At 39.4% G+C, this 24,468-nt stretch overlaps 1 protein-coding gene across 11 annotated transcripts in view; it reads right to left on the bottom strand.

The window, feature by feature from the left end:
- TFCP2 (transcription factor CP2) overlaps positions 1-24,468 on the bottom strand; it is a 52,419-nt gene that overhangs the window by 10,586 nt on the left and 17,365 nt on the right. For 6 of the 11 annotated variants that reach the window (XM_086399415.1, XM_086399416.1, XM_086399423.1 and 3 more), the window contains exons 2-7: positions 6,661-6,812; positions 6,025-6,101; positions 5,030-5,135; positions 3,083-3,189; positions 1,871-2,023; positions 1,050-1,160 (exon numbers count right to left, since the gene is read on the bottom strand). In XM_086399415.1, the coding sequence (XP_086255541.1) occupies positions 1,050-1,160; positions 1,871-2,023; positions 3,083-3,189; positions 5,030-5,135; positions 6,025-6,101; positions 6,661-6,812 (706 nt within the window). The remainder of the gene's footprint in view (positions 1-1,049; positions 1,161-1,870; positions 2,024-3,082; positions 3,190-5,029; positions 5,136-6,024; positions 6,102-6,660; positions 6,813-24,468) is intronic. The other 5 variants (XM_086399420.1, XM_086399421.1, XM_086399426.1 and 2 more) reach the window with 1 other exon arrangement.

The raw sequence follows: 24,468 nt of genomic DNA, 5'->3' as shown, positions 1-24,468 counted from the left end.
ATGGCAACCCACTCTGGTGTTCTTGCCTGGAGAATCCCCATGGACTGGTGGGCTACAGTCCATGGGTCACAAAGAGTCAGACACGACTGAGCGACTAAGTACAGCACAGCACAGTGTGTATATGTCAATCCCAGTCTCCCAATTTATCCTTCCCTTCCTGATCCTGATCCCCTGGTAACATAAGTTTGTTTTCTACATCTGTAACTATTTCTGTTTTGTAGATAAATTCATTTGTCGAATAGCACACCTTTTTTTTTTGGCCATACTGTGCGGCATGTAGGATCTTAGTTCTCCAATCAGGTATTGAACCTGTCCCCCCGAATCAGGAGCATGGAGTCTTAACCACTGAACTGGCAGAGAAGTCCCTCAAAAGCACATCTTGATTAGTAAATCTTAATTCCTCATAAGTCCTCACAACTAAGAGGACAAATAAGTTTTGATCAGACTAGAAGTGATGTTTCTTCTATTTTTTTTTAATTGAAATATAACTGACATATCTATAATATTAGTTTAGGTATACAACGTAATGATAATATGTATACAGTTGACCCTTGAGCAATATAGGTGTTAGGGGCACCATCTCCTTTTCCACAGTCAAAAACCTGGGTATAACTTGATAGTCAGTCCTCTGCATCTGCACCCTGTATTCAACTGCAAACCATGTAGTACTGTAGCCCACAGCTGTGTGCTGTCACGTTTGACTCTTCACAACCCGATGGACTGTAGCCTGCCAGGCTCCTCTGTCCATGGAATTTTCTAGGCAAGAATACTGGAGTGGGTAGTCATTTCCTCCTCCAGGGGAATCTTCCCGACCCAGGGATCGAACCCAAGTCTCTTGCGTCAGCAGAGGGATTCTTTACTACTGTGCCACCAGAGAACCCTTAATATTAATACATATTTAGCAGGGAAAAAAAAACTATGTATAAATAGACCCATGCAGTTCAAACCTGTGTTATTCAAGGGTTAATAGTACATTACAAAATAATTGGCTATTTCTTTTAAGAGTAAAAAGTACTGATTGAAACTGTCACCCAAAGAAATCCTTTTACCTCTGTGAGTATAGTCGTCTCATAGGAAGGTTGGTATTTCTCCTTCTCATGAGGTGTTCGTTTCTCCATTTTCTCCCTATCTGTTTTTTGTTTTCGGTCTGCACCTTTGGGCTGAAAGGAGAAATACTCCATTTTAAATTCAAGTACTCACACTTCGATTCAACATTACTTCTACAAACTTAGAATAATCACTTGTGAGACAAAAAGGTATATACAACGAGGTAAAGACAAGATCCATCATTAAATCTAAGTCTGAAAATGGGATATTTAAATGTGTAATGGAATTGAAGGCAAGTACGAGATCTATAGCTTCGGACATGGAAAAATCTCTAAAGCACATAGTTATGAAAAAAGCAAGCTTCAAAACAATTCATACAATACAATTCTGTTTATGTTTCAAAGAAAGGAAAATACGTGTATATCTATGTACATGTGTACATAAGAGCACAGAAGTGAATTAGAATACATATGAAATTATTGACACTGGTTACCTCTGGGGAGAGGTTGGGGGGTCAGGGTAAGAGTGGTACAGGGGGACTTCATGTCATGCTCCAAATACTTTCATGTTAATGAATCTTGCAATGAGAAGGTATTTATCCATATGATATCCCTACAATCCCTTTTCCAAGTTCCCCTTCTCCCACCATCCCTATTTAAACTTCTTTACTGGGCAGCTCAGTACTTATTTCAGTAACTCCAATTTAGGCTGGGCTTTCATAGTTTTTGAAAAGAGACAAGCTGACTTTCTCACTTGGTGACTAATGTTGCAAATGAAAGACAAGGAAAAAAAGTCCAAGGACCAGCGCAAAGCCCAGGAATACCTTGAAGACTTTGATCTGGCAGCTGGCTGAGTGTAAGTGCTCAGTATACTCCCCGTTCTCATTCTCCTTGAAGGTATCAATTTGTACTCGAAATGGCACTCCCTTCTCACCACCATGTTTCCTCATGGTGAACTCTGTGCTAATACAATGCACCTGAAAAGAATATACCATCCAGCCAGGTTTCAGTACTATTAGGAGCCAAACCAGTCAGCAACATTTTAGGGCAACAGCAAAACCTTTAAACACCTACAAAAAAACCTTACACTCTCTTTCTGATCATGAAGAATTTATACTCTCATGAGGAAATGAGGAAAACTTCAATGATTTACAAATGCAAACAAAGTAATTGTACAGGTCTAATGTTAACAAAAAGCTGCTCTGAGGAATTCATTAATTATTTCAGAAAAGACAGAGTTAACATAGAAGAGAAATGGTTTCTGTTAATGAAACTTTCCTGAAATTTATGGTAGATTTTAGAAAACAGAGGCACCATCCATGCTGGGAGAATAGTAAATATGAAAGCTCATGAGCAATGGGAAGAAAACTGTTTGCTAGGCTACTGCATAAAGTCCAAGATCTTGACAAATCTTCATAGTGGAGCCCTGGTTGACCAAATACCTGCCTGGGTAAGTTATTAACTTATCTAAGACTCAAGGAATATTCTTACTCCACAGGATTCTTGTTGAAAGTCTTAAAATCATGGGTAAAAAGTGTTAACACAGTGACTATCTGATGAGAAGCACTCAATAAACTACTGGCTATCATTATTACAAATATGAGTTTTCAGGCAGTCTACCCAAAGGACATAATCAGATATGCAAATCAGATTCTAATTATGAAGATGTTCAAAATAACTTCTTTGGTAGTACTGAAAAATGAGGATAATCTCAATGCTAGACAACTGTTAGGTAAGTTTATCTCAAGAATAAAATATTATGCATGCATTAGCAAGTATTTTTGAGAGAAACAAATAAATAAATTGGGGAAATTAGAAGAGCAACACAGAAACTCCTCTTTGCTTTCACATGTTGAGAAGTCTGCATTTGTTTAGGGGTTTACAGGTTGCAACCCTGGAAAGATTTCAAATTTAATACATTTTTATCCTTTAAGGACCAAACTGGTGGTAAGGTATCCTTTTCAAAACTGGAGCCCTGTCCACAGTGTCTTACCTGAATCCTTTGCAAAACTGGAGCCCTGTCCACAGCGTCTTACCTGAATAAACACAGACGTCCTTTTCGCAGGGTCCCACAGGAACTCCACTGTGTTTAGTTGGTTTGGGTTAGCCCTAGGATCGATTATACCCACAGACATTGGGATATCTGAGAAATAAACGGTGATCATTGAACAATTCTGGGTGCCACTGGGTTTAAATAAGAAAGCACCGATTCTTCTATCATTGGTCCTGAATTACCAAGACTTTTGTGTATACACCCTCAACTTTTTTTTTTGCCAAAAAAGAGTTCAATTAGAGCTAAAATTGACCTAAGTACTTTCCTTCTGAGCATCTTTTTTCCACTTTAAAAAGTTTTTAAAATAAGACAATTTATGAGTAGTTTCCTTTTAATTTGCCAGAATTCTACTTAAAGATAAATTTAGTGTACGCACTGGGTTTAGTGTCATGAAAAATTTAATTTACAATCTGCTTCACTTGCAGTTTTAAGGGCAATGTTACTGCTAGAGAAAAACTAAGAGGATTGTTATAGAAGGATAAAGCAGAGTGTCCGAATAAAGACAGAAAACACTGCATCACAAATATAAGTGGGTAAATTTAACATAACAGCTGACTCATGAAGTCATCAAAGAATCCTATAATAGGATGACACAACTTATATTCAAGAGGGGAGGAAAATGAATGGCCTTTAGAACTTTCTGTTCCATATGGCATGTATTTAAATATTATTCCCTGACTGCTATTAATAATTCAAATTGAGGGATAAGGCCAGCTAATATTTGTTATTATAACTGTGCTATAACTTCTCTACTGTTTTAATATCAATGATTCAAACAAGAAAGCATTACATGGGTCCCACTCCACACTATTAGCTGTGTTGGATTTATCCTAAAGTCAGTTTATCAAATGGATATCAAGATACCTGTAGGAGAACCAGTGTTTTCTCAGATAAAATTAGTAATACTTATGTCTGTTTAGCAACTATGTTTACCAATAGGAGATAATAACCAATAAGAGATCAAGGACAGATGCCAGAACTAAAAGTATATTCACGAAGAGAGGCTAACACTGTAGAGCTTGGATGTGTGTGTGTGTGTGTGTGTGTGTGTGTGTGTGTGTGTGTGTGTGTGTGTATCACATCTTCTTTATCCATTTAACTGCTGATGGACACTTAGGTTGTGCACACATCTTGGCAACTGTAAACAATGCTGCTATGAACGCTGTGGTGCATGTATCTTTTTGAATTGGTGTTTTTGGTCCTTTTGGATATACACCCAGGAGTGGAAATATTAGGTCATATGATAGTTCTATTTTTAGCTTTCAGAGAAACCTCCATCCTGTTTTCCACAGTGGCTATACCAACTTAATTTCCACAACAGTGTATAAGTGTTCCCAAAGAGAAGGAAACTGTAACACTTGCTACTGTATGTATGAATCTTGAGGGTTATGCTGACTGAAATAACCCAGGCACAAAAATACAAATAATGATTCCATTTATATGAGGCACCTACAGCAGTTAAATTCATACAGATAAAAAGTAGAATGGTGGTTGCCAGGGGCTGGGGAGAGGAAGGAATGAGAAATGGTTGTTTCATGGGTACAGAGTTTCAGTTTTGCGAGATGAAAAAAACTGTAGAGATGGATGGTAGTGATGGCTTGTGCAACAATGGGCATGTACTTCATGCAACTGAACTGTATACTTAAAAATGGTTAAAACGGTAAATTTTATGTTATGTATATTTTACCACAACTAAATTGAAAAACAAAAACAAAAAGCACTCTTTAGTAATGGATGCAGTTGTTACAGAACTGAAGTGTCTACACTTTCAACTTGAATTTTGAAATCTTTACACCAGTAATATTTTATGCTTAGTTCATGTTAATTGAGCCCCTGGAGCATTGTAAGTCAAGGCAAATATCAAGTAAAGAAAACCAATTCACAGACCATAGTTAAAGGCATTTCTAAGCAATGGATTCTCTTAACTTACCTATGTCAAGAATTCTATCTCCAGGTCGGTTCCACCTCCAGCCCTCCAGCTGCTGATGTTCGGTGTACTGTAGCCGTCTGTCGTGGAACACAACACGGAATATACTCTAAAAGGAAGCAACAAAGTCAAATGATAACAGGATCCCTTAAAAATCAGTGCTGACAAAGAAAACTAGCAGGAGTCACCCCCAGCTGGCTTCCAGACACAACCTAAAATTATTTTTCTTGAGACCTGTTTTACTTTAAAACCCATACCATTCTATATTTCCAGGCAAACTTTATAATTGCTCAAATATAATCCTCATAGTTAACTAGTACCATAACTAAAACTTGGCTTAAACATCAGCCCTGATTGGTAACTAGGCATAAAGAACTCCCACTGGAAGCATTAATACCTGTGTCCACTGTTACCATATAATGTCTGGCTCAGTTCTTTAGATGTATATGAAATCCTCACCAAGTCCTCGCTTGCTAACCCACCACACAACCTGTAAACGTTGAGGGTAGGCAGGGGCTGCTTCCATCAGCTTTCCTTTTGTTACTCTTACTCTGTGGACATGCCTGTTGACATCTCTCTTATGTCATCTTCTACAGCAGCTGACCAGATTCCTCCATCTCAATTATACTGTGTTCATTACTATCAGTCCAGACTAAGAAAACTGCTATTCATCAACAGTAGCTCCTGGTTTCCTTGCTACTAGACCAAGTATCCAAAGACACACTGGAACTTCTCTAAAGATCTCAAGGAGGCTACTTTATTCCACCCAAAAAGAACGTCACTGAGTCATGAGACTCTCCAGGCCTGGTATGCTAAGTTTTCTCTTTCGGCAGCTCTGAAAAATCCAGGTGAATAGGTGGGTTCATTCTGGCCCCTAAGAAATAACACAGCAGTTTACCACTCTGCCAACAAACTATAGTAGGTGAGAGATTACCACCAAGCCCCTTAGGAAAGAAAAAATATTAATCCAAAAAGGGTCAGTACTTGTTTTCTTTTACCTTCACCAATTTGCCATTAATTTCTGGAAGTTCTCCAAGTTTCCTATTGTCTAGCATTCGGATTTCATAAGACTGTCCTAGAAGGAAAAGTAACTATATATTATATTTATCATAGGTTAACTTCCCAAGATTCAAAAAGAATAAAATTCAGTTGTCTGAATACACAAGAGTGTAACATTATTAGTAATAACTATAATCCTTTACTATATGCTAAGCACAATGCTAAATGTTTTTCATAAATTATATCACTTAATTGATACAACTCTCTAAGGTATTATCAATTTCAGTTTCACATATAAGGAAACTGAAATGTAGAGTCTAATCAACTTGTCCAAGGTCACACAACTGGTAAATAAAAGAGCTGGATACAGTAAGACTTCTCAGACAGTAACAAACAGATGTTCAGGGAACAGGGATTAGAAAAGGGGAGGTTAGAACCAAACATGGGCAGGTAGAAGAAGGAAACCAGGAATATTTATCAAATACAACACTGAAACTCAAATTTCTAAAGTAAGTTTTTGACTGTAATAGGTCACACTAGAAAGGTATAGTTTTTTTACACATAAGTGTACCTAATTAAATATCACAAATCCAGTAGGTCTATGAATAATACTAATGAGTAAGACCACATCTAACCTTGATTGAGATACGTCAGAGTTTCATCATGGAGTTTCACTGCTGGAGAGGTGGCAGCACAAAGCACATATTGAAAAGGGAGGATTTTATTCTCATTATCTGGAGGCAAACTTGATTCTTCTTGCTTAAAAATGGGCAGTGCAAGGACATCACTAAAATAAAACAAATGCCTTACTTTAACATCTGACAATGGTGTAAAAGCAGATTTATACTGAAACCTTTAACTGCAGTTTGCTTTCAAAAACCATAAACATTACTCACCGTGAAGTTTCTTTCTAACCATCCAGCTCAGGTGACCTGCTGGGATATCCCTCTGACCCCAACAATGTGGGCAGTGACAGACATTCACTGCTAAAAATCACTTAAGTGTCCAAAGAGCGTTTCTAGAAATCACAGACAGGGGTTCCTAAAACGGCTCTGAAAACTGTATGCAGGGTTCCAAAATGTCAATTTAGAACTCTCAGTGATGTATTTGTTCTCAGAAAGGCAAACTACAGTATTTTTATAAGCACATCAGCTCATCTACTGTAAGGATTTAAACAAGAATCAAAATTCCAAGAAACCAAATGAAAAGCACAAATCAATGACCAGTACATATTTCAAGGTCAGCTCACACTCCATGGAATACAACTAACATGGAGATATCCCTACCAGCAAACTCCTCCAAGAAAAAGCTTCTTATATGCAAACACACATATCTGATGAATTCTAGTATGTTACTCCTTTACTTTGCCAACAAAGGTCCGTCTAGTCAAGGCTATGGTTTTTCCAGTGGTCATGTATGGATGTGAGAGTTGGACTGTGAAGAAAGCTGAGTGCCGAAGAATTGATGCTTTTGAACTGTGGTGTTGGAGAAGACTCTTGAGAGTCCCTTGGACTGCAAGGAGATCCAACCAGTCCATCCTAAAGGAGATCAGTTCTGGGTGTTCATTGGAAGGACTGATATTGAAGCTGAAACTCCAATACTTCGGCCACCTTACGTGAAGAGCTGACTCATCGGAAAAGACCCTGATACTGGGAGGGATTGGGGGCAGGAGGAGAAGGGGACGACAGAGGATGAGATGGCTGGATGGCATCACCGACTCGATGGACATGAGTTTGGGTAGACTCTGGGAGTTGGTGATGGACAAGGAGGCCTGGCGTGCTGCGATTCACGGGGTGGCAAAGAGTTGGACGCGACTGAACTGAACTGAACTCCTTCTGATGTCCTAAACAGTAAGGGACCAAGTTAGAAGTCCTGGGTTTCAGTCTCTAAAACCCTTGGGCAAATCTTAGGCAAGTTCTTTTGAGTGTTCATCGCTTCATCTATAAAATGGGAACCACATCTGCTGTCAAGAATAAACATACAAGAAAGTATTTCGGAAATAATAAGGGGCTAAAATGGGTGTAAAAGATTACCAATAATTTTCCCTTAGAACCTCTAGCCATGGTTAGTGAGAAAGAATATCCTGGGCCCTGGAGATCAACTGTTGTGATCAGCATTCAGTACAGATCAAACTTTAAAAGGATTTTAAGAGCTGAATCAAATTAAAGAACATTTTCTATTATCTCAAGACATGCCACAAAATTCTCAAAATAAAATGTATTTTAATTTAAAGACTATGTACATACACTCACTAGAACAGCTAAAATGAAGAGGAAGGAGAACCCAAGTATTGGCAAGGATGTGGAGCAACTAGAACTCTCATCCTTTGCCAGTAGGAATGTAAAATGATGAAACCACTTTAGAAAAATGGTAGGCAGTCTCTTACAAGAGTAAACATGCATTGGCCCCTTGATCCAGCAATTCTACCCATAGGTATTTATCCAAGAGAAATGAAAGTATAAGAACAGCCAAAGACTTACACATAGATATCCATAGCATACAAGCAAAATCTGGAAGGAATCCAAATGTTCATAACTAAGAAAATGGATATATTAATACAAACTGCAGTATACTCATATAATACTACTCAGCAAAACAAGGAATTCAACAACATGGTTCAATCTCACAGATGCGATATTCAACCAAAGAAATCAGAAAAAAGAATATATCAATATAATGGATGATATATGATGTTTTAAAACAAGCAAAATTTAAAAGTACAGTGACTTCCTACCAGGGTAGGGATCAACTGTGAAGGTATACCAGTGAACTTTCTAGACTATAAAAGTGTTCTATGTTATGTTCGGTATATGGATTACATAGTTGTAAAGTACAGCTGAAATTCATTTTAACATATATAAATTTTACTAAAAAAAAAAAAAAAAGAGTAAGTAGAGGATGAAACGGTAGGGGCTTCCCAGGTGGTGCTGGTAGTAAAGAATCTATAAAAGAGTCATAATACGAAATATTTAAAGCTGGGGGATGTGTACAAGAGGATATGTACAAAATCATTATTTTCTTAATATATGTTTGAAATTTTCTATAATAAAGTTTTCTTAATAGAAAAATATGTATAGGCCACAGTGTACTTGCACATATAAAAGAAAGGTAAAAGACACATAATGTAAACCCTTGAAACTAAAAGGTTAGAGGTCAGGGATGCAGTGACTTATCAACATTCTCCACATTCAAAATGAAATACACTCAAACTTTTACCTATAATTTAAATATTATGCTTATATTATAAAAAAGAGATCAATATCAACTTTACTAAGCACAGATGAAAAGGCAATTCCTTATGTGTACCTATATCCCTCAGCAGCCTCCATTATTCCCAAACATTAGATTATAAAATTATTACATTCAGGCAAAAATAATCATTTGTAGAAAAAGGACTATAATCATGCAAATCACATAAACATCATAAGTCTTACTGGAATATAAAACAAGCAAGATCCAAGAATACACATAGTATAATAGAAATTTGATGGTACAGATGCTAAAGAAGAAAAGGGAGGGTTAGAAAAGAAGGAAATTTCTCTTTCAACTGACATCTAATGTTTAGCAAGGCTATATGCATTATGAGTTGAATCCAGGAAGCCGAGATGCAAACCAGTATTCATGAAACACAGGTTTCTTACAGCTAAAAATAATTTCAAAGGCAAGAAAAACAAAGTGTGCTTTGCTTTTCCTCTGGTCTGGAGGTGTGTGTGCCTTGTTCACGCCATGGTGTTAAGGGTGGAGAAGGCAAGGAATCCTTTCTGTCCATATTAATTTGTCAGGTGAGATGTACTATGGTACCCTTGAGATGATAATATAAAGCGTAGAAGCACTGGGGTTTCTAGAAAAGTACTCTGTCCCAGTTCTTCTCGGGAAAATGAGGAAGCTCCCACAGCAAACAGTATGGAAAATAAAGCAAAATTAAGAAACATGACATCAGTCTTCAGAAAACTTAGCTGCCTTATCATCCCCAAATGCATCATACCTGATGATTTCTTGAAAGATGACTGATGATTACCAAGAATCAAGGCCAATCAGATTTTGCAACATAGCAACAGCTGAAAAACTATGAACATAGGGTGGTTGTGTTGTTTTGTTCCTCTCAAGTTATCAGTGCCTAGTAAGGTTAATATATAACAATAGTTTCTAGTCTTCTCAGTATAATGCGGCATTACACATTATACATTACACATTAGCCCCTCGTGACTAAGCAAAGGGCTGTCAATTGAGGCTAGAATTCGAAAACTGCTACCCCTAAAATCAACTCAAAACAGTACAGCCAAACCAAATACTCTCTCATTAGAGATTTTAAAATCTAAAATCCTTGAATATAATCACTCATGTTCTTGCCACACTGAGCTGCTTTTACTCTGCTGTGGGAGCAAGAATCCATTCAGCTCCACATTCTTAGAAGTGAAGGCTAAAGGTCACTGATAAACACAGCTCTAGGCCCCCACTTATCCCACAACAATAACAATTCAGCAGGAAACAATTTTGAAATACAGAAGTCTGTTCCTTCTCTGACTGAGTGCAGCTTTGGAAAACCAACTCTAGTGAACTCTAAGTGGTTGTTACCAATTTAGCATTTTATTGTCTTCTCTGCCTCATATACTTAATTCATTCCAATGAAACATGAGCTGTTTAAAGGGAATAACTTCTCCTTGGTGTGTTGAAATACTTGTTGACATGATTTATATCTTTGTTTATTTGCCTGCATTCTCCAGAATATTCCAGTCCTAATATATTCTGATCATTTTTGAATTCTCAACATTTCATAGTATCGCTGATTAAATGTAAGGATACAGAAACCTTACCTGCTAAAGTTGATTGCATGTTAAAAATGTGTGCCACTAAGTAAAAAACCACCCCTGAGTGTAGAGGCCTAGCAGAAAGCATCTGATTGGAAGTCACTGAGGAACAGAAACAGTATCAGGTATGATCTTTCCTGTTTGTAACTGGGATTCCATGAAGAGCTGCTTCATGGTCCCCTGAAGTATAAATTACCCTTTTGAGATAAGGCAGCCTCCGAATGGTCTCTACTAGTGCACACCTACAGTTTAACCTTCTCCCTCAGCCCTGCCAGTTCCTGAACCCTCTTCTAGAGAGCCTGGAGCAAAGAGAGGAAGAGGTTTGGTGAGCTCTACCTTGGGTAAGAAAGGTAAACAGAAAGGTGTCCATAGCAACTAAGGAAATTAGAAACTAACTTGGGACAATAAGATGCCATGAACGGCTAACTTCCCTATTTATAATACTTTAGACTCCATCATGATGAAAAGAAAATATGAAAGAAAACATGCCAGTATTCCTATGTTAGTTACAGCATGAAAGGACAAGAACTGAAAACACTATACACCCTGAGGTCAGCTTCAAAAGAAAAAAAGTAAAAATAAATAAATAAATAAAAAGGAAAAAAGTATCCAGTAAATAACTGGCTGCTGCTGCTGCTAAGTCGCTTTAGTCGTGTCCGACTCTGTGTGACCCCATAGATGTCAGCCCACCAGGCTCCCCCGTCCCTGGGATTCTCCAGGCAAGAACACTGGAGTGGGTTGCCATTTCCTTCTCCAATGCATGAAAGTGAAAAGTGAAAGTGAAGTCTCTCAGCCGTGTCCGACTCTCAGCGACCCCAAAGACTGCAGCCCACCAGGCTCCTCTGTCTATGGGATTTTCCAGGCAAGAGTACTGGAGTGGGGTGCCATTGCCTTCTCCAAAATAACTGGCTATGACACTTTTAAAGAGGAGAGGACAGCAGAATGATTTCCTTGGATGTATGGGAAGGATGGAAGGGCAGATAAGGGAGGACACCTTGCAAGGAGAGATGGCCCTGAAAGTTTTACTATGAAGCCAGTGAGATGCCCTAACTACTGAGTAATGGTGAAATCAGCTAACTTTCTTGGTAAGAGCCCTCTGTCACAAGTGATAAAAGATGTTTGCTACCTGAACAACTGGTGAAAATTTTTCAACTAAAAAGTAGCATATGTCGTAAAAACAACAACAACAACAAAAAAACCTGCCTGGCTAGTTGTTTATCATCCAGACAGCAGAAGAGATAAGAACTATAATTCTGAATCTAAGTTGACCAAGAAAGAGAAACGGATTGCAAAAGAGGAAGTGCTGGAAGCCTCAAATGAAAGCAACCAAGCCAGGTAAGCTGGAAGAAGAATAAGGAACACAGTTAAGAGCAGGGTTCAAACAGCGAAGAAGACGGGATCCAAGCTCATGGTCTGAGATGAAAAAAAAGTCCTCAAAAATGAAATCTGCCAATCCCACGCTATCTGAGATGGAGGGGAAGAAGAAGGGTGGTATCTACACAGAGTGGGTGGAAAGCTCACCAATCAACACAGAATTAGAAGGACATGCACAAGAAAAAATATATATATATAAAAGGGAAAAACTATTTTTTAAAAAGTGGCAACAATATATAAAAGGAACAAGCTTGAGTTCACAGACTGTGCTGAGACCTGCAGAAAAAGGTAAGGGAAAGCAGAGGTCCACTTTTTGTTGTATATGACACATAATTAATATAAAAAAGAGACAGGAGAACATCTCGATCCCTGGTTTTTCTTCTATCTTTTCTGTAAAGAAACACCACCTTAAGAATAGAAAAAGAAGACCAAGTATGGGATTAATGGATCACAATACATAAGGAGACTATCAAAAAGTGCCAGGAGTGAAATTATATACCTGGATGAAACTGTATACCAGGAAAATTAGAGAATGAGAAGATGAGATCTGTAGGTGACACTCAGTATGTAAACTCAGACAAATCTCCTGGTTCTGATAATGCCAAACATCACATTAGCTTTTTATGTCTGTAGTAGCAATTTTCAACATGAAAAGAGAGTATACACCACACTTACACCACAGTGATCTGATATGAAATCCAAGGCAAGCCTACAGAAACAGTTATTAAAAGAATGCCCAACTGTTCAGTCGGGTCTGACTCTTTGAGACCCCAGGGACTGCAGCCTGCCAGGCTCCTCTATCCATGAGATTTGCCTGGCAAGAATACTGGAGTGGGTTACCATTTCCTTGTCCAGGAGATCTTTCAAACCCAGGAATTGAACCTGCGTCTCCTGCACTGCAAGTAGGATTGTTTGCCACTGAGCCACCAGGGAAGCCAGTTAAAAGTTTATGAGTATTCAGGCAAGGCATCAAGGATCGCTAGAAACCATAACCAAACTATCTCAGTTTCCTTTTTAAATGTGGTTGGACAAAGGAATTCTATAAACATAAATATTTCTGGATTTCAGCAATGTATAAAATAGTCTCTCTTGAGATCTTTGTTGAAGGTGAAAAATATGAATTCTGTAAGTTAAGTGGTTAAGATAACTACTATATGCAAACTGCACCTACAGTGAGGGTAAGTCTGGAAGAAGGTTTAGTGATACTCCACAGGACCTCAGGGAAACCTGTCCTCTGCAACGGTTTTTATAAAGAAATGACTTGGATGACGATCAAATATGCAAATGACAGGAATCTGGGATGGGAAAGCAATATCATATATGATAAAATCAACTTTTGAAGTAATCCTAAGTGGCTGGAATAGAAGGCTAAATCTAACAGGATAAACTTGAATAAGGATAAATATAAAGTCATGCACTTAGAATTAACATCAACAAAATGGCCCAGTATATGTGAGAAAGACTAGGACTTAAAAAAATCTATTTCAGTGAGACAAAATGTGCTATGGCTGCCCAAAATGCTGATAATCATGTTTCATTAAAAGTAAAGGCTGAGGAGGGAAATGGCCTTCTGCTCTATGCAAACTGCCTACACTTGAAAACTGTGCTTAGCTCTGAATGTGGAACTTTAAAAAGACTTTAAAAATCTAAGGAAATAGATGAGAATAAATGAGGGGATCTAACATCATGTTGTTTGAAGAGTAAGTCAAGGCAATGATGTTTGAAGCAAAGAAATCTTGTTAGGTCTACCAAGAGATTCAATGATCAGTTTAGGACTGATCAGTTCAGAGTTGGCCTGATTTTAAACATTAAATTAAGCCAATCAAAGATAAATCACAAGATCAATTAAATGGTTTTATTATTCTAAAAGGATGAAATGTCTTGAGCCTGCTCAAGTTTTAGAAGCTGATTGGGTTAGGCCTAGAAAGGCTAGGTGTTATTAGAAAAGGCTATACAGCATATAGTGCCCTCTAGAAGAAGAAATATCACAAGTTCACTGCTATCAGAGTCCAAAGCATATTACTCTGTATCATCTGCTACAGAAAGCAATGACCAAATAACTATAAAGCCTGTATACTGGCTAGACCAACTGGCTTATAAACCATCCTACGTATTTTTACAATTTCCCATTTTTACCTTTGCGTATTTTTCATTTTTACCTCTGTGTACTTGCCATGACAAAACAAGTACTACACAAACTATAATAAAGAGATACCATCAAGGCACGCTAAATTTTCTTTATAGCAAATCCAAAAACTCATCAGTATAGTTTTCCCTAACATAGATGATTCCTAAAAATTATATTCTTCGTAAAAGACATAAAAAGAGTTTCAGTTCTTAAACAAAATCTACACTTTCTTTTGGCCAAAGATGATTCTAATGAATTCTACTTGGAACACACTCTTCTACTGCTAAACTATGTATGAACTAGCTAGCAAGTAGAACATGTTTCCTGAAGTATTGATAACTCCCTCTTTAAAAAGAAAACTTCAGTCATTCATTCAAATGTTTATTAAGTATCTACTAGTGTCAATGGCACCTCACTCCTGTACTCTTCCTGGAAAATCCCATGGACAGAGGAGCCTGGTAGGCTGCAGTCCATGGGGTCGCGAAGGGTCAGACACGACTGAGCGACTTCACTTTCACTTTTCACTCTCATCCATTGGAGAAGGAAATGGCAACCCACTCCAGTGTTCTTGCCTGGAGAATCCCAGGGACGGGGAGCCTGGTGGGCTGCCGCCTATGGGGTCGCAGAGTCGGACATGACTGAAGCGACTTAGCAGCAGCGGTGTCAGAGAGACTATTCTAAGTACTAAAAGCTACATATCAACTTTTAAAATAAAATAATTTTTCTTCTTTCCTATATTTTTCTTTCTTTTGGACTTTTATGTTTCAGTGCTAAGTCGCTTCAGTCTGACTCTGCAACCCTGTGGAGTGTGGCCCGCCAGGCTCCTCTGTCCATGGGATTCTCCAGGCAAGCAAACTGGAGTGGGTTGCCATGCCCTCCTCTGGGGGATCTTCCCGACCCAGGGGTCAAACATATTTCTCTTTTGTCTCTTGCATTGACAGGTGGGCTCTTTACCACTAGTGCCACCTGGGAAGCCCAAGAGCAGTCAATAAATGGTATCTCTTTTGCTGTTGTACAGACGTTAAGTCATGTTCAATTCTTTGCCACCCTATGAACTACAGCATGCCAGGCTTCCTTGTCCTTCACTATCTCCCTGAGTTTGCACAAACTCATGTCCATGCCATCCAACCATCTCATCCTCTGTTGCCTCCTCTCTCCTCTTGCCCTCAATCTTTCCCATAATCAGGGTCTTTTCCAATGAGCTGGTTCTTCACATCAGGTGGCCAAAGTATTGGAGCTTCAGCTTTAGCATCAGTCCTTCCAATGAATATTCAAGACTGACTTCCTTTAGGACTGACTGATTTGATCTCCTTGCAGTCCAAGGGACTCTCAAGAGTCCTCCAGCACCACAGTTCAAAAGCAGCAATTCTTCAGCACTCAGCCTTGTTTATGATACAACTCTCACATCCATACATCACTAATGGAAAAACTATAGTTTTGACTATAGGGACTTTCTCGATAAAGTGATATCTCTGCTTTTTAATATGCTATCTAGGTTTGTCATCGCTTTTCTTCCCAGGAAGAAAGAGAAAACAAAAGTGTTAGTTGCTCAGTCGTGTCCAAGTCTTTGTGACCCCATGGACTGTAGCCTGCCAGGCTCATCTGTCCATGGGATTTTCCAGGCAAGCATACTGGAGTGGGCTGCCATTCCCTTCTCCAGGGGATCTTCCCGACCCAAGGATCAAACCTGGGTCTCCCACACTACAGGCAGATTCTTTACCATCTGAGCCACCAGGGAAGCTCAGGAGGAAGGGCCTTTCAATTTGCCTGACTGCAGTCACCATCTGCAGTGATTTTGGAGCCCAGGAAAATGAACTCTTACAGTTTCCATTTTTCCCACCTCTTTGCCATGAAGTGACAGGACCGGATGCCATGATCTTAGTTTTTTCAATGTTGAGTTTTAAACCAGCTTTTTCACTCTCCTCTTTCACCTTCATCAAGAGGCTTAGTTCCTCTGCACTTTCTGCCATTAAAGTGGTATCTGCTTATCTGAGGTTGTTGATATTTCCCCTGGCAACATTGATTCCAGCTTGTGAGTCATCCAGCCCAGCATTTTGTATGATGTACTCTGCAAATAAGTTAAATACACAGGATGACAACATACAACCTTGACGAGTAATACTCCTTTCCCAATTTTGAACCAGTCTGTTGTTCCATGTCCAGTTCTAACATTACTTCTAGTCCTGCATACAGGTTTCTCAGGAGGCAGGTAAGGTGGTCTGGCATTCCCATCTCTTCAAGAATATTCCACAGTTTGTTGTGATCCACACAGTCAAAATCTTCAGCGTAGTCAATGAAGCAGAAGCAGATTTTTTTTTGGAATTGCTTTGCTTTTTCTATGATCCAGTAGATGTTGGCAATTTGATCTCTGGTTCCTCTACCTTTTCTAAATCCAGCTTGTACATTTGGAAGTTCTCAGTTCAAGTACTGCTGAAGCCTAACTTGAAGGATTTTGAGCTAAATCTTGCTAGCATGTGAAATAAGTACAATTGTACAGTAATTTGAACTTTCTTTGGGATTGGAATGAAAACTGACCTCTTCCAGTGCCATGGCCACTGCTGAGTTTTCCAAATTTGCTGGAAAACTATTAATTTTTCTAATATAAAATTTATGACATTATTCCCCATTCTGTACTCACTTTCCCCTAATCAGTCTACAACTTACTAAGCTCTTTTCATTTATATCTCACTTTTAGCTAAACAGTGGCTAGACAGTTCTTATCTAACTGTAACAAGGCAATTCCTGAAACAGTTTGGTGAAAAAAATGAAAATAAGTAAAATCTAAATAACCCAAGTATAGCCTTAAGTTTTATCAGATCAGATCAGTTGCTCAGTCGTGTCCAACTCTTTGCGACTCCATGAATCACAGCACGCCAGGCCTCCCTGTCCATCACCAACTCCCGGAGTTCACTGAGACTCACGTCCATCAAGTCAGTGATGCCATCCAGCCATCTCATCCTCTGTCGTCCCCTTCTCCTCCTGCCCCCAATCCCTCCCAGCATCAGAGTCTTTTCCAATTCTTTAATTTAATTTTTAATTTTACAATTTTTAATTTTAAAAGTCTTTTCCAACAAGTTTTATAAACCAGTAAAATTGCATGAGATCTCTTAATTAGGCTGCTAAATGTCCCTTTAGTAACTAATCTCCTGAAATGGTCTCTGATGATGGGTATCTCCTGGTATTCACACCCTTCAATGGCTTCCTTACACCTTGAATCCGAGCTAGTAATTTGCTCTAACATAGGCAATGTATCAGAGAAGGCAATGGCACCCCACTCCAGTACTCTTGCCTGGAAAATCCCATGGATGGAGGAGCCTGGCAGGCTGCAGTCCATGGGGTCGAGAAGAGTCGGACACGACTGAGCGACTTCACTTTCACTTTTCACTTTCATGCATTGGAGAAGGAAATGGCAACCCACTCCAGTATTCTTGCCTGGAGAATCCCAGGGACGGGGGAGCCTGATGGGCTGCCGTCTATGGGGTCGCACAGAGTTGGACATGACTGAAGCGACAGCAGCAGCAGCAGCAGGCAATGTATAGGAAATAGCTGTGTGCCAGCTCTGGCTTAGGAGCCAATCTTTAAGACTGTCAGCTTTCATTTTTCTACTGTGGGGAACCCTGAATCGCCAGGTAAGAAGTCTACCAGATTTCCCTGGTGGTACAGTGGGTAAGAATCCGCCTGCCAATGGAGACACAGGTTCAATCCCTGGTCCAGGAATTCCACACGCCATGGAACAACTATTAATAAGCCCACGTGCCACAACTACGGAGCCCGTGCTCTAGAGCCCTGGAGCCTCAACTACTGAGCACATCTGCCCGAGAGCCCGTGCTGCCACAGAGAAGCCTGTTTATGACAACGGAGAGTGGCCCCCATTCACCACGACTAGAGAAAGCCCGCAGCAAGGTAGACCTAGCACAATCAATAAATAAATCAGAAGTCTGCCTTCCCTGCTTTTATTTATTGGTTATACTTGGTCTATATAAGACGTCTGCCTACCCTGCTGGACTTCCCTTGTAGCTCAGTGAGTAAAGAATCTACCTCCAATGCAGGAGACCCAGGTTCAATTCCTGGGTCGGGAAGATCCCCTGGAAGAGGAAATGGCAACCTACTCCAGTATTCTTGCCTGGAGAATCCAACGGACAGAGGTACCTGGCTGGCTATAGTCCACTGGGTCGCAAGAGTCGGACACAACTTAATGACTAAACCATCACCACCATCCTGCTGGAGAGATCACAGGGAGTGGCTAGTGGAGAGAGAGACCCTGAGGCTATGGGGCAGGGTGTAGGGGTGGGGATGTAGGATGTGGTAGTGGTGGTGCTAATGCAGCCATCCCAGGGTCCTGAAGAACCTAGCATTAGACTGTGATGTTCCAGCCCAGGCCCCTACATGACCACAGAACCTCAGCTGACACCACACGAGGCAGATCTGCACAATCAATCCTCAGATCCATGAGAAGTCTGGTGGCTCAGAGGCTAAAGCATCTGCCTGCGTCTGCCTGCAAGATCGGGAAGATCCCCTGGAGAAGGAAATGGCAACCCACTCCAGTATTCTTGCCTGGAGAATCCCATGGACAGAGGAGCCTGGTGGGCTGCAGTCCCCAGGGTCGCAAAGAGTCGGACACGACTGAGCGACTTCACTTTCACTTTCTTTTTTCTTTTGTTAAGCCAATAAGATAAAGAAAGGAAAATGCCCTTGTTCCAATGTTTCTAAAGAATTCTTTACAATAAAACTTAATAGTAGTGGTGTTTATATACAGGAAGATATTAAATCAACCTTTCTTAGAATAGCTCTATTTAAAAAACAACTCTCATCTAACTGCTTGGGAGTAAACCAAAAATACTATATTATCTACTTTAATAAACAAATTAAATTAAATTTGTTTAAACAAATACCCACAGAGAGTAAACAGATCGTACTCAACAGAAAAATCATTCTTCTTTCAACTCATCCTTATTGGGTCACTTTTGGCTCTTTCACTCTCTCTCATTTTTTAACTCAGATAATACATAACTCTCCCATATAAAGCAACTAAGGATGCTGCTAAATCTAACACAGAAGATATCTTAAAAATTGTAGTCCAAATCTTGCTTTGTAAGTCAGAAAAAAATATTGGAAATATAAGATAGTTTTCAAGTCATCTTCTGTCACATTTGTAGACTGCATTACTAAATCAAAGGTCTGTACGGAAGGCATATGAACATCACTAGCTCTCAACCTTAGCTGAATGTTAAGAATCTCCTGGGGAGCTTTCAAAACTCCCTTCCAGGCCCTATCCCACGCCAGCTAAATCTGAACTGGTGGGGAGAGTTTGGTGAGTTTAACTACTTAGTGCCCAGTCTAAGCCAAAGTAAAGGGTTTGATCTCAGTGTCATCTAGCATGACCAACTTTCTGCACCAAGACTCGACTTTACAGGGGACCTCAGCAAGCCATCTTGAAACATCAGCACTAAGGGTAAGGGAGTTTGTTCAGACCTGTGCAACTCCATCACCACTACTGGGGAGAAACCACTCACCTTGACACTGAATTAGTAAATTTCTTTAAAACTTTTTTTTTTCCCCTTCATTTATCCATCCAATAGTCTTTGACTCAGCTGGTAAAGAATCTGCCTGCAATGCGGGAGACCTTGGTTTGATCCCTGGGTTGAGAAGATCCCCTGGAGAAGGGAAAGGCTACTCACTCCTGTATTCTGGCCAGGAGAATCCCACGGACTGTATAGTCCATGGGGTCACAAAGAGTCGGACACAACTGAGCAACTTTCCCTAGTCTTTGAGCACCTGCTATGTTCTGGGCCCTCTTTCAGGTGGAAGAGATAGTAGTAGACACGGTATAGATAAGATTCTCTTAGAGCAAAAAGCATCATTATCATCTAAATTTCTCTTTCTGCACATCAACAAATCTTACTATTCTACAAACACCTACTGTTTTTCTACATTCCAGTTCATTGCCCTTAAAGTATGACTAATACTTGAGGAAGCATAAATGAATTATTTAAAAATAAAGATTATGTAACTCAAAAGGGCCTAGTACGTTTACAGTAGGTGTTTTATATACAACTCTGCCCTCAGTAGCTTAACTTTACGCCTCTGGAACTTCAAATCTGAACTTCAAACCTGGAACAGAGACTGTTGACTGACCTCAAAACACAAGTGAGCTAGATAAATCCACCACAAGTGCATTTTATGCTGATGCTGTCTGTGAAAGAGAGGCTGATCATCCAACAGTCTTTCCTTAGGAATAGTGTTTCTAGAACTTTTTTCCCAGATCTCAGTACTGGGCTTAAGTTTCTTTAAGCCCTTTAAGAATTGCTTCTGGGAATAAACCATTCTTCAGCACAGTTAGGAGAGATCAGAGGTTTGAATTGTTGTCATTTATCAAGTACATCTCAAAGTTTCCCCCCAAATGAAGCTAATTTCTTTTCTCCCTCCAAATCTTTGAATTTCCCTCATTTCTACTTTGCTGAATAATTTGCCAGTTACCACTTATTTCCTTCTATAAGCAATGTGTTATCTTCCTTTAACTTGGTCACTAAAAACTTTTTATTTCAAATCTGTCTAGAAGCTTTACTTATTTTTAGAAGCTGAAAAGAATCTGACCGATATCAGAATCAAATTTACTTCCAGGGAGCTTGTAAGATATTAAAAGTTTAATCAAAGAAATCAGAATCAGCAAAGCCCTACCTCAGGAGATTTGCCAGATATAGCCCTGCTTTCTCAGTTTTTTTCCTACATTACAGGATTAGCTCTTACAGCCTACAAATCTCATTAAAACACTGCTAATTGAAAACATCACCTGTGGCATCATTAGTACCAGGCTCTTTTATTAAATTTCTGAAATCACTGACTCTTCCCATTTAGGAGATGAATGACAACCATGGGTTATATATTCCAGAGAATCTGGCAGTTTTGACATAAAAAACAGAGCTCCACTTTCAGTACTCAAAGATCTGATATCTAGCGTTACATTATGACCTATCTGTGAAGACATTTTTGTTTGTTTTCCTGTGACTAAGGGAAACCACACTGAGCCCCTTATATTGCCAAACTTCAAAGCTTCTTTTCAGGTCCCAAATGTCTCCCAGTTCTTTTGATTTTCTTTGTTTGTTTGTAGTTAGACTTCCCTCCCTTTTCATTAGCAAGCATCACTCACCACTTCTGGGGTTCTTATTCCTTGCCCATTCCGTTCCCACTACCAAGCCTAGCTAGTCCCCCATTCCTCTCTGCGGTGAAAGACAGACATTTTCCTGTTTGTTAATGCTTTAACCACTAATAACTTTTGGGGAAATCCTAAAAGTATCAGAATACTTATCCTACGAAATGGCCAAAAGACTTTAGCTACCTCTCTCCCCTTTATGTTTACAGTGGCAGGGCTTATGAAAAATTTCTGCCTTCTCCTTCAGACCACACCTTTGATGAAGGTCTTTTCTGCTAAAAGGGCCACATATTCCCTGGAAATGTCCCAAGTTAGGCCTGATGATGCAATCAAGGCAGAACTGCTTTTGCTCCCTTTCTTTTATAGACAGACAGTAGATAGGTAGGTATGTAGATAGATGGATACACACTATGGATAGATAGAGAATTAAATTGCAGTTCTAAGGATATGCAGAAGACACCCAGTTCACTAAGCCTCAATCCTTTTCAGGAACGATACCTAGCTTTTTATCATTATCCCCCATCTACAGTCAAGAGTAACCTTTAAAAATGTAGATCTAAAATGTCACTACTCTGTTTACAATGCTTCAGAGGCTTCCCACTGAAATGTTGATAAAACACTAGCTCCTCAACAGGACACTCAAGACCCTTCCAAACTGGATCCAGCTTACTTGTTCAGTTTCATCTCTCATTATACTTCTCATCTCTCTTCTCCCTCTTCTAACAATTCCAGCTGACAAAATAAAGCTCCTTTCCCTTGCTCTAACTCCACTACCACCACTGATTTTTTACATGTCAATTAGCATTTAATCCACACAAGGAGCAACTGTGTCCCTCTCCTTATTTGCCAGTGGAAGAAACTGATCAAGTAATTTGAAATGTTAAAAACATTTGCCCATGGTTAAATGGCTAGAAAATAGCAAATATAAATCTAAGTCTATTCATCCATTCATTCAATATTTTGTGAGCATTTTAGGCCTGGCACCATTTCAGGCAGCAAAGAAACAGTAAACAAATTTTATCCAAGTTTTATCCTTCTTTATTATTACTCAATGCCTGGCATAAAGTTGCATTTGTTTAAAACAGTCCTGAGGAAAATGTAATCAAGAGCTCCTATTCAGTGCTCCAAAGATATTTCTTAAGGTGATGCACACCAGCTCTCTACACATGGCTATTTGTGCAAGTCCTACTAACAGAATGATAGTATCAATGAACTGATTTCACTAAAAGGACTCAGGGCTTTTGCAACAGTTGATTCCTCTGTCCACAAACCAAACTTCCAGATTGTTTTGCACCATTCAGGTCTCTGCTATAATGTCACGTCTACAGAGAAACATTCCTGTCACTCTACCTAGATTCTATGCATTTTCATCAAGACACTACCTTGTCTGTCTGTTTACCTATCTATTTACCTACTATATACCTACCTATTTACTACTCCTCCCATAAGAATGCAAGCTCCAAGAGTGCAAAGACCTCATTTGTTTTGTCACCCTAGTGTTAACAAGGCCTGGCCATAGTAGGTACTCAATAAATATTGTTTAAATGAGTCCCACAACAATAATAATAGGAAGAGTAATAATCCCATTAGAAAATCCAGGCTACTCAGCAAACACAACTGGGTTATACTTGTGGATGAATAGTCCATAAAATGCTTCTATCACTTATTATCAAATCTCTATTGACAGGCTTCCCTGGTGGCTCAGCAGTAAGAATCCTGCTGCCAATGCAGAAGACACAGGTTTGATCCCAGGTCCAGGAAGATCCCTCATGCTGCAGAGTAAACTAAACCACAACTATCGAGTCTGTGCTCTAGAGCTCTGGAACTGCAACTACCAAGCCCTCGAGCCGCAACCACTAAAGCCCATGTGTCCTGGGGCCTGTGCTCGGCAACAAGAGAAGCAGCCATGGGAATGAGAAGCCCGTGCACTGCGACCAGAGAGCAGTGCCCACTCTCGGCAACTAGAGAAAAGCCCGCACAACAACGAAGACCCAGTACAGCCGATAAATACAGCTTATACAAATAATACAATTATACAAATAAATACAAATAAATACAAATTAAAAAAAAAAATCTATCGAGCACTTGGCTATCTATACTCCTGCAAAGAGTTTCTGAGTATTTCCATGTTACTTACAATTGCCTCTCCACACACAATTTTACTAATTAAATCTTTCATGCAATATTTCTAAGCATCTTTAACAACCAAACCTACAAACCTACTTACTCTTGAAACCATCTTTTTTCCTCCTGATACAATGAAGGCAAAATTCTTTCTGCTGGGAAAGGCTAATCCTTACCCATGGAGTTAGAATCCATGTATTCTTAATTCCTAAAAACGTTATTCCCTTGACTGTCCCCATGCATGTACCATCAATCACCTTTTATTGGATTATAACCATTAGCATATATTCATGTTTGACTAGCTCTCATTCATAAAAAAAAATTTACCCACATCGCCCTTCAACTACTACTACACTTCTCAGTACCTTTCACAACTAAAATTATCTATATATATTGTGTCCATTTTCTCATCTCTGATTCTTTCCTCAAACAACGACAGTTACGCTTTCACTCCTAATAAAAAGTGATTGTCGTGGCCACCAATGACTTCCATGTAGCCAAACTCAACTGTCACTTCTCTGGGCTCATTTTACTTCAACTTTCAGCAGCATTTCAACAGAGCTCTAACTCCTATAGTAGCTACTCTCCTCTCTGGCCTCCTAAATCCTCTCCTAATTTTCTTCCTACCTCACCAGCAATGCCTCCTCAACTGCCTTGTAGCAACCCCTCTTCCTCCATAAAACTTCAGGATGTGATTTTGGCTCTTTTCTTTCTACACTCCCAGATGATCTCTTTAATTCCCATATATTTAAATATCACAGTAATCTGATGACTCCCGAACACACCTAGGTCCAGACTTCTGTTTTGAACTCCAGATCCCATATTTAAATACCTATCTAATATTGCCTCTTTGATGTCT

This window comes from Bos grunniens, chromosome 5, assembly GCF_055505025.1.
Source record: "Bos grunniens cultivar Pamir isolate PY7600 chromosome 5, Bosgru_T2T1.0, whole genome shotgun sequence".
Taxonomy (NCBI): domain Eukaryota; kingdom Metazoa; phylum Chordata; class Mammalia; order Artiodactyla; family Bovidae; genus Bos; species Bos grunniens.
The sequence above is the reverse complement of the archived record's forward strand: the minus strand, read 5'-3'. Positions and strand labels throughout refer to the sequence as shown.